The 10,371-nt window shown below is 48.2% G+C and overlaps 1 protein-coding gene across 1 annotated transcript in view; it reads left to right on the top strand.

Annotated features, from left to right (window-relative positions):
* The first annotated feature begins 682 nt into the window (after positions 1–682).
* The window catches only part of LOC144491094 (RAS guanyl-releasing protein 2-like), a 15,945-nt gene continuing 6,256 nt past the window's right edge, over positions 683–10,371 (top strand). The window contains exons 1-3 of the mRNA XM_078208776.1: positions 683–1,043; positions 2,360–2,434; positions 7,224–7,334. Coding sequence (XP_078064902.1) covers positions 741–1,043; positions 2,360–2,434; positions 7,224–7,334 — 489 coding nt within the window. The 5' untranslated portion in view covers positions 683–740. The remainder of the gene's footprint in view (positions 1,044–2,359; positions 2,435–7,223; positions 7,335–10,371) is intronic.

The raw sequence follows: 10,371 nt of genomic DNA, 5'->3' as shown, positions 1-10,371 counted from the left end.
AAAGATGGATGGAGAGAGAGAGCGGTGGAGAGGTTTAGGGGGAGAATTCCAGAACTCAGAACCCCCTCCCCCCCCCCTTCTCCCCCCCCCCCACCCCCCCCACTCCCCCCCCACTCCCCCCCCCCCCCCCGCTCCCGAAGCCAGTTGAAGGCACGGCTGCCAATGGCAGAGCAATGGGAATCAGGGAGATGCTCGAGAGTTAGGGAGGGAGTTCCAGGATTGTGATTGGACATCAGTCAGTCCCCGTGTGTGGTGTAGGTACACCCACAGTGCTGTTAGGGAGGGAGTTCCAGGATTGTGATTGGACATCAGTCAGTCCCCGTGTGTGTTGTAGGTACACCCACAGTGCTGTTAGGGAGGGAGTTCCAGGATTTTGACCCCAGCCACAGTGAAGGAACGGCCGATATATTTCCAAGTCGGGATGGTGAGTGGCTCGGAGGGGGAGCTTGCAGGTAGTGGTGTTCCCCATGTGTCTGCTGCCCCCCCCCCTTGTCCTACTAGGTGGTAGAGGTGGTGGGTTTGGAAGGAGCCTTGGCGAGTCGCTGCAGTGCATCTTGTATGATCCTCTGATTTGTTTCAGAACTCCAGTTTCACACTATTAGTACGCTATAATATACCGGTAGAGACTGAGGGACGACGATGCGATCCCAATCGCGGGCACAGCCGCTGACTCTTGTGCGGGGGTACTGATTATTTTTGTCTACCCCCCCACCCCCCCCCCCCCCCCCACCCCCACCCCCATGCCCCCCCACCCCACCACCCTCCAGATCTCCGACAGCCTGACTGAACTGGTGACCACGTGCAGCAACTACAGTAACTATCGCAAGTGTTTCGCCGAGTCCTCGGGCTTCAGGTTCCCCATCTTGGGCGTGCACCTCAAGGACCTGCTGGCCGTGCACCTCGCTCTCCCGGATTGGCTGGAGAAGGGGCGCGTCAACGTGGCCAAGATGCAACAGCTTTACTCCATCCTGAACGAGTTGATCCACATCCAGTCCCTGCCCCCGCGCATCGAACCCAGCATGGACCTGGTCAACCTGCTGACGGTAGGCGTCGCCTGATGGCATGTGTGCCCGTGTGTGTGTGTGCCCGTGTATGTGTGTGTGTGTGTGCCCGTGTGTGTGTGTGTGTGACAGCAGCAGGGAAGAAGCTGTTCTTGAGTCGGTTGATCCGTGACCTCAGACTTTTGTATCTTTTTCCCGACGGAAGAAGGTGGAAGAGAGAATGTCCGGGGTGCGTGGGGGTCCTTGATTATGCCGGCTGCTTTTCCCCGAGGCAGCGGGAAGTGTAGACAGAGTCAATGGATGGGAGGCTGGGTTTGCGTGATGGGATTGGGCTACATTCACAACTCTTTGCAGTTTCTTGTGGTCTTGGGCAGAGCAGGAACCATCCCAAGCTGTGATACAACCTGAAAGAATGCTTTCTATGGTGCATCTGTAAAAATTCCACACCTCTTTACAAAGAGTTATAAGGAGTTATGAGGAGAGACTGGGACTATTTTCTCTGAAGCGTAGGAGGCTGAGGGTCATCTTAAGATGGTGAAGAAGGCATTCAGCATGCTTGGTTTCATTGGTCAGAACATTGAATACAGGAGTTGGGACGTCTTGTTGAAGTTGTACAAGACATTGGTAAGGCCACACTTGGAATACTGAGTACAGTTCTGGTCACCCTATTATAGAAAGGATATTATTAAACTAGAAAGAGTGCAGAAAAGATTTACTAGGATGCTACCGGGACTTGATGGATTGAGTTATGAGAGGCTGGATAGACTGGGATTTTTTTCTCTGGAGCGTAGGAGGCTGAGGGGTGATCTTATAGAGGTCTATAAAGTAATGAGGGGCACAGATCAGCTAGATAGTCAATATCTTTTCCCAAAGGTAGGGGAGTCGAAAACTAGAGGGCATAGGTTGAAGGTGAGAGGGGAGAGATACAAAAGGATCCAGTGGGGCAATTTTTTCACACAGAGGGTGGTGAGTGTCTGGAACAAGCTGCCAGAGGCAGTAGTAGAGGCGGGTACAATTTTGTCTTTTAAAAAGCATTTAGACAGTTACATGGGTACGATGGGTATAGAGGGATATGGGCCACATGCGGGCAATTGGGATTTGCTTAGTGGCTAAACAAATGGATAGCATGGACAAGTTGGGCCGAAGGGCCTGTTTCCATGCTGTAAACCTCTATGACTCGATGACTCTGTCCCACCCTCCCTGCCGCTAGGGAAAACAATTTCTCCTCATTTACTCTCATTTAAAACCCCCTCGTGGTTATGAATGTCTCGATTAAGTCTCCCCTTAGCCTTCTCAGGCTCAGAGGAGAACCATGCCAATTTCTGTGTCCAATGACCTTCCTTCAATCTCGATTACAGGTCTCTCTCGACCAGTTTCACACGGATGACGAGATTTATAAACTATCGCTGTTGCGGGAACCACGCAAAGCCGCGGTGAGTAAGGATGTTTCGTCAATGTGCGTATCGCCACTCTTGTGGATTTTACTCCCCACTCCAGGGAACAGAGCACAAAAAGCCCAGATAGATGTTCCTTGTGCCCATATTGAGGGCGGGTCAGTGCTGAGGGAGTGCCGCACTGTCAGAGGGTCAGTACTGAGGGAGTGCCACACTGTCAAAGGGTCAGTACTGAGGGAGTGCCGCACTGTCAGAGGGTCAGTGCTGAGGGAGTGCCGCACTGTCGGAGGGTCAGTGCTGAGGGAGTGCCGCACTGTCGGAGGGTCAGTACTGAGGGAGTGGTGCACTGTCAGAGGGTCAGTGCTGAGGGAGTGCCACACTGTGGGAGTGTCAGTGCTGAGGGAGTGGTGCACTGTCGGAGGGTCAGTGCTGAGGGAGTGCCGCACTGTCGGAGGGTCAGTGCTGAGGGAGTGCCGCACTGTCGGAGGGTCTGTACTGAGGGAGTGCCGCACTGTCGGAGGGTCAGTACTGAGGGAGTGCCGCACTGTCGGAGGGTCAGTGCTGAGGGAGTGCCGCACTATTGCAGACTGGAATCTAATCTAGGGGTTCAGGGTGGTTTATATATAGAATAACAGATACCCGGGCGTGAGTTACAGACTGGAATCTAATCTAGGGGTTCAGGGTGGTTTATATATAGAATAACAGATACTCAGGAGTGAGTTACAGACTGGAATCTAATCGAGGGGTTCGGGGTGGTTTATATATAGAATAACAGATACCCGGGAGTGAGTTACAGACTGGAATCTAATCGAGGGGTTCGGGGTGGTTTATATATAGAATAACAGATACCCGGGAGTGAGCTACAGACTGGAATCTAATCGAGGGGTTCGGGGTGGTTTATATATAGAATAACAGATACCAGGGAGTGAGTTACAGACTGGAATCTAATCGAGGGGTTCGGGGTGGTTTATATATAGAATAACAGATACCCGGGAGTGAGTTACAGACTAGAATCTAATTGAGGTGTTCGGGATGATTTATATATAGAATAACAGATACCTGGGAGTGAGTTACAGACTGGAATCTAATCGAGGGGTTCGGGGTGGTTTATATATAGAATAACAGATACCAGGGAGTGAGTTACAGACTGGAATCTAATCGAGGGGTTCGGGGTGGTTTATATATAGAATAACAGATACCCGGGAGTGAGTTACAGACTGGAATCTAATCGAGGGGTTCGGGGTGGTTTATATATAGAATAACAGATACCCGGGAGTGAGTTACAGACTGGAATCTAATCGAGGGGTTCAGGGTGGTTTATATATAGAATAACAGATACCCGGGAGTGAGTTACAGACTAGAATCTAATTGAGGTGTTCGGGATGATTTATATATAGAATTACAGATACCTGGGAATGAGTTACAGACTGGAATCTAATCGAGGGGTTCGGGGTGGTTTATATATAGAATAACCGATACCCGGGAGTGAGCTACAGACTGGAATCTAATCGAGGGGTTCGGGATGATTTATATATAGAATAACAGATACCCGGGTGTGAGTTACAGACTAGAATCTAATCGAGGGGTTCGGGGTGGTTTATATATAGAATAACAGATACCCGGGCGTGAGTTCCAGACTGGAATCTAATCTAGGGGTTCAGGGTGGTTTATATATAGAATAACAGATACCCGGGCGTGAGTTACAGACTGGAATCTAATCTAGGGGTTCAGGGTGGTTTATATATAGAATAACAGATACCCGGGAGTGAGTTACAGACTAGAATCTAATCGAGGGGTTCGGGGTGGTTTATATATTGAATAACAGATACCCGAGAGTGAGTTACAGACTAGAATCTAATTGAGGTGTTCGGGATGATTTATATATAGAATAACAGATACCCGGGAGTGAGTTACAGACTGGAATCTAATCGAGGGGTTCGGGGTGGTTTATATATAGAATAACAGATACCCGGGAGTGAGTTACAGACTGGAATCTAATCGAGGGGTTCAGAGTGGTTTATATATAGAATAACAGATACCCGGGAGTGAGTTACAGACTAGAATCTAATTGAGGTGTTCGGGATGATTTATATATAGAATAACAGATACCTGGGAGTGAGTTACAGACTGGAATCTAATCGAGGGGTTCGGGGTGGTTTATATATAGAATAACAGATACCAGGGAGTGAGTTACAGACTGGAATCTAATCGAGGGGTTCGGGGTGGTTTATATATAGAATAACAGATACACGGGAGTGAGTCACAGACTGGAATCTAATCGAGGGGTTCAGGGTGGTTTATATATAGAATAACAGATACCCGGGAATGAGTTACAGACTGGAATCTAATCGAGGGGTTCGGGGTGGTTTATATATAGAATAACCGATACCCGGGAGTGAGCTACAGACTGGAATCTAATCGAGGGGTTCGGGATGATTTATATATAGAATAACAGATACCCGGGTGTGAGTTACAGACTGGAATCTAATCGAGGGGTTCGCGGTGGTTTATGTGTAGAATAACAGATACCCGGGAGTGAGTTACAGACTGGAATCTAATCGAGGGGTTCGTGGTGGTTTATATATAGAATAACAGATACCCGGGAGTGAGGTACAGACTGGAATCTAATCGAGGGGTTCGGAGTGGTTTATATATAGAATAACAGATACCCGGGAGTGAGGTACAGACTGGAATCTAATCGAGGGGTTCGGAGTGGTTTATATATAGAATAACAGATACCCGGGAGTGAGTTACAGACTGGAATCTAATCGAGGGGTTCGTGGTGGTTTATATATAGAATAACAGATACCCGGGAGTGAGTTACAGACTGGAATCTAATCAAGGGGCTCGTGGTGGTTTATATAGAGAATAACAGATACCTGGGAGTGAGTTACAGACTGGAATCTAATCGAGGGGTTCGGGGTGGTTTATATATAGAATAACAGATACCAGGGAGTGAGTTACAGACTGGAATCTAATCGAGGGGTTCGGGGTGGTTTATATATAGAATAACAGATACACGGGAGTGAGTCACAGACTGGAATCTAATCGAGGGGTTCAGGGTGGTTTATATATAGAATAACAGATACCCGGGAATGAGTTACAGACTGGAATCTAATCGAGGGGTTCGGGGTGGTTTATATATAGAATAACCGATACCCGGGAGTGAGCTACAGACTGGAATCTAATCGAGGGGTTCGGGATGATTTATATATAGAATAACAGATACCCGGGTGTGAGTTACAGACTGGAATCTAATCGAGGGGTTCGCGGTGGTTTATGTGTAGAATAACAGATACCCGGGAGTGAGTTACAGACTGGAATCTAATCGAGGGGTTCGTGGTGGTTTATATATAGAATAACAGATACCCGGGAGTGAGGTACAGACTGGAATCTAATCGAGGGGTTCGGAGTGGTTTATATATAGAATAACAGATACCCGGGAGTGAGGTACAGACTGGAATCTAATCAAGGGGTTCGGGGTGGTTTATATATAGAATAACAGCTCCCGGGAGTGAGTTACAGACTGGAATCTAATCAAGGGGCTCGTGGTGGTTTATATAGAGAATAACAGATACCCGGGAGTGAGTTACAGACTGGAATCTAATCGAGGGGTTCGTGGTGGTTTATATAGAGAATAACAGATATCCGGGAGTGAGTTACAGACTGGAATCTAATCGAGGGGTTCAGGGTGGTTTATATATAGAATAACAGATACCCGGGAGTGAGTTACAGACTGGAATCTAATCGAGGGGTTCAGGGTGGTTTATATACAGAATAACAGATACCCGGGAGTGAGTTACAGACTGGAATCTAATCGAGGGGTTCGGGGTGGTTTATATATAGAATAACAGATAACCGGGAGTGAGTTACAGACTGGAATCTAATCGAGGGGTTCAGGGTGGTTTATATATAGAATAACAGATACCCGGGAGTGAGTTACAGACTGGAATCTAATCGAGGGGTTCGGGGTGGTTTATATATAGAATAACAGATACCCAGGAGTGAGTTACAGACTGGAATCTAATCGAGGGGTTCGGGGTGGTTTATATATAGAATAACAGATACCCGGGAGTGAGTTACAGACTGGAATCTAATCGAGGGGTTCAGGGTGGTTTATATATAGAATAACAGATACCCGGGAGTGAGTTACAGACTGGAATCTAATCGAGGGGTTCGGGGTGGTTTATATATAGAATAACAGATACCCGGGAGTGAGTTACAGACTGGAATCTAATCGAGGGGTTCAGGGTGGTTTATATAGAGAATAACAGATACCCGGGAGTGAGTTACAGACTGGAATCTAATCGAGGGGTTCAGGGTGGTTTATATATAGAATAACAGATACCCGGGAGTGAGTTACAGACTGGAATCTAATCGAGGGGTTCAGGGTGGTTTATATACAGAATAACAGATACCCGGGAGTGAGTTACAGACTGGAATCTAATCGAGGGGTTCGGGGTGGTTTATATATAGAATAACAGATAACCGGGAGTGAGTTACAGACTGGAATCTAATCGAGGGGTTCAGGGTGGTTTATATATAGAATAACAGATACCCGGGAGTGAGTTACAGACTGGAATCTAATCGAGGGGTTCGGGGTGGTTTATATATAGAATAACAGATACCCGGGAGTGAGTTACAGACTGGAATCTAATCGAGGGGTTCGGCGTGGTTTATATATAGAATAACAGATACCCGGGAGTGAGGTACAGACTGGAATCTAATCGAGGGTTTCGGAGTGGATTATATCGAATACAGAGAGGGTTGCGGCCTAGTTGCCGGGACCTGATCCTGCACCCTCGTCACGTTTTTATTTGTTTCCCAGCCCTCCAGCCCAACTCCTCCGAAATCCCCGGTGATCAATGAATGGGCTTCCGCCGCCAAACCCAAAACGGATCCCGAATTAATCAACAAGCACATTCTCAAGATGGTGGAGGTAGGTTAGGCCTCAGGCCGACACTGTTTGGTGTCGTAAACAAGAATTAACCTCAGAGGGAAGAGGAGGAGATGCTGTTTCTGTGACCATTATCCAACACCGCGAATCAGGGGGCGGCAGTGGTTAACACTGCGGCCTCACAGCGCCAGGGACCCGGGTTCGATTCCTGGCTTGGGTCACTGTCTGTGTGGAGTCTGCACGTTCTCCCTGTGTCTGCGTGGGTTTCCTCCGGGTGCTCCGGTTTCCTCCCACTGTCCGAAAGATGTGTACGTTAGGTGGATTGGCCATGCTAAATTGCCCCTTCGCGTCCAAAGACGTGCTGGTTAGGTGCTAAGTTCTCCCGAACAGGCGCCGGAGTGTGGCGACTAGGGGATTTTCACAGTAACTTCATTGCAGTGTTAATGTAAGCCTTACCTGTGTAATAAAAAATAAACTTTACTTGCCGATGGTTTTCTGAGGTAACATTTTGTCCAAAGTCCCTGAAGTTATTTAGAACATAGAAACATAGAAAAGCTGTAGCACAAACAGGCCCTTCGACCCACAAGTTGCCCCGAACATGTCCCTACCTACTAGGCTTACCTATAACCCTCTATCTTACTAAACTTCCATGAACTTATCCAAAAGGCTCTGAAAAGACCCTATCGAATCCACCTCCACCACCACTACCGGCAGCCGATTCCACGCACCCACCACCCTCTGAGTGAAAAACTTACCCCTCACATCTCCTCTGTACCTACTCCCCAGCACCCTAAACCCGTGACCTCTTGTGGCAACCATTACAGCCCTGGGTAATTTACTCGAACGATTCCAGGGATGAGTGATTCCCGTTCGCCAGAGAGATTCTGGAATCACTCTCCCCCGGGAAGAGAAGGTTAAAGGTTTTTGATTTGATTTATTGTTGTCACATGTATCGGGATACAGTGAAAAGTATTGTTTCCTGCGCGCTATACAGACAAAGCATACCGTTCATAGAGAAGGAAAGGAGAGGGTGCAGAATGTAGTGTTACATTCACAGCTAGGGTGTCGAGAAAGATCAGCTTAATGCGAGGTAGGTCCATTCAAAAGTCTGACGGCAGCAGGGAAGAAGCTGTTCTTGAGTCGGTTGGAACGTGACCTCAGACTTTTGTATATTTTTCCCGATGGAAGAAGGGGGAAGAGAGAATGTCCGGGGTGTGTGGGCTCCTTAATTATGCTGGCTGCTTTTCCCCGAGGCAGCGGGAAGTGTAGACAGAGTCAATGGATGGGAGGCTGGTTTGTGTGATGGGATTGGGCTACATTCACGATCCTTTGTAGTTTCTTGCGGTCTTGGGCAGAGCAGGAGCCCCATACCAAGCTGTGATACATCCAGAAAGGATGCTTTCTATGGTGCATCTGTAAAAGTTGGTGAGAGTCGTAGCGGACATGCTGAATTTCCTTCACCTCCGGAGAAAGTAGAAGCATTGGTGGGGCTTTCTTAACCATAGTGTCGGCGTGGGGGGGACCAGGACAGGCTGTTGGTGAAACCTAGAAACGTGAAGGGGGAGATCCAATCGAGGTGTTCCAAATCACAAGAGGTTTTGAGCAGAATAAATGAGGGGAAAGTGTTTCCTTTGGGGTTTAGAAGAGTGCGAGAGGGGGGACACTCGATTGAAGTCTGTCATATCCTGAACTGTCTCGACAAGGTGGGCATGGGAAGGATGTTTCCTCTTGTGGGTAAGTCCAGGACTGGGGGGGCATTAGGGGCATAGAATCCCGACAGCGCAAAAGGAGGCCATTTGGCCCATCACATCTGCACCAACCACAATCCAACCCAGGCCCTTTTCCTGTAACCCTATGTATTTACCCTACTAATCCCCCGGACGCTAGGGGCAATTCAGCATGGCCAATCCACCTCACCTGCACATCTTTGGACACTAAGGGGCAATTTAGCATGGCCAATCCACCTCACCTGCACATCTTTGGACACTAAGGGACAATTTAGCATGGCCAATCCACCTAACCTGCACATCTTTGGACACTAAGGGACAATTTAGCATGGCCAATCCACCTAACCCGCACATCTTTGGACACTAAGGGGCAATTTAGCATGGCCAATCCACCTCACCTGCACATCTTTGGACACTAAGGGACAATTTAGCATGGCCAATCCACCTAACCTGCACATCTTTGGACACTAAGGGGCAATTTAGCATGGCCAATCCACCTCACCTGCACATCTTTGGACACTAAGGGACAATTTAGCATGGCCAATCCACCTAACCCGCACATCTTTGGACACTAAGAGGCAATTTAGCATGGCCAATCCACCTAACCTGCACATCTTTGGACACTAAGGGACAATTTAGCATGGCCAATCCACCTAACCCGCACATCTTTGGACACTAAGGGACAATTTAGCATGGCCAATCCACCTAACCCGCACATCTTTGGACACTAAGGGACAATTTAGCATGGCCGATCCACCTAACCCGCACATCTTTGGACACTAAGGGGCAATTTAGCATGGCCAATCCACCTAACCTGCACATTTTTGGACACTAAGGGACAATTTAGCATGGCCAATCCACCTAACCCGCACATCTTTGGACACTAAGGGGCAATTTAGCATGGCTAATCCACCTAACCCGCACATCTTTGGACACTAAGGGACAATTTAGCATGGCCAATCCACCTAACCCGCACATCTTTGGACACTAAGGGACAATTTAGCATGGCCAATCCACCTAACCTGCACATCTTTGGACACTAAGGGACAATTTAGCATGGCCAATCCACCTAACCCGCACATCTTTGGACACTAAGGGACAATTTAGCATGGCCAATCCACCTAACCCGCACATCTTTGGACACTAAGGGGCAATTTAGCATGGCCAATCCACCTAACCCGCACATCTTTGGACACTAAGGGGCAATTTAGCATGGCCAATCCACCTAACCTGCACATCTTTGGACACTAAGGGACAATTTAGCATGGCCAATCCACCTAACCCGCACATCTTTGGACACTAAGGGACAATTTAGCATGGCCAATCCACCTAACCCGCACATCTTTGGACAC

This window comes from Mustelus asterias, unplaced genomic scaffold, assembly GCF_964213995.1.
Source record: "Mustelus asterias unplaced genomic scaffold, sMusAst1.hap1.1 HAP1_SCAFFOLD_4426, whole genome shotgun sequence".
Classification (NCBI taxonomy): domain Eukaryota; kingdom Metazoa; phylum Chordata; class Chondrichthyes; order Carcharhiniformes; family Triakidae; genus Mustelus; species Mustelus asterias.
This window is presented reverse-complemented; position numbering and strand designations above follow the sequence as displayed.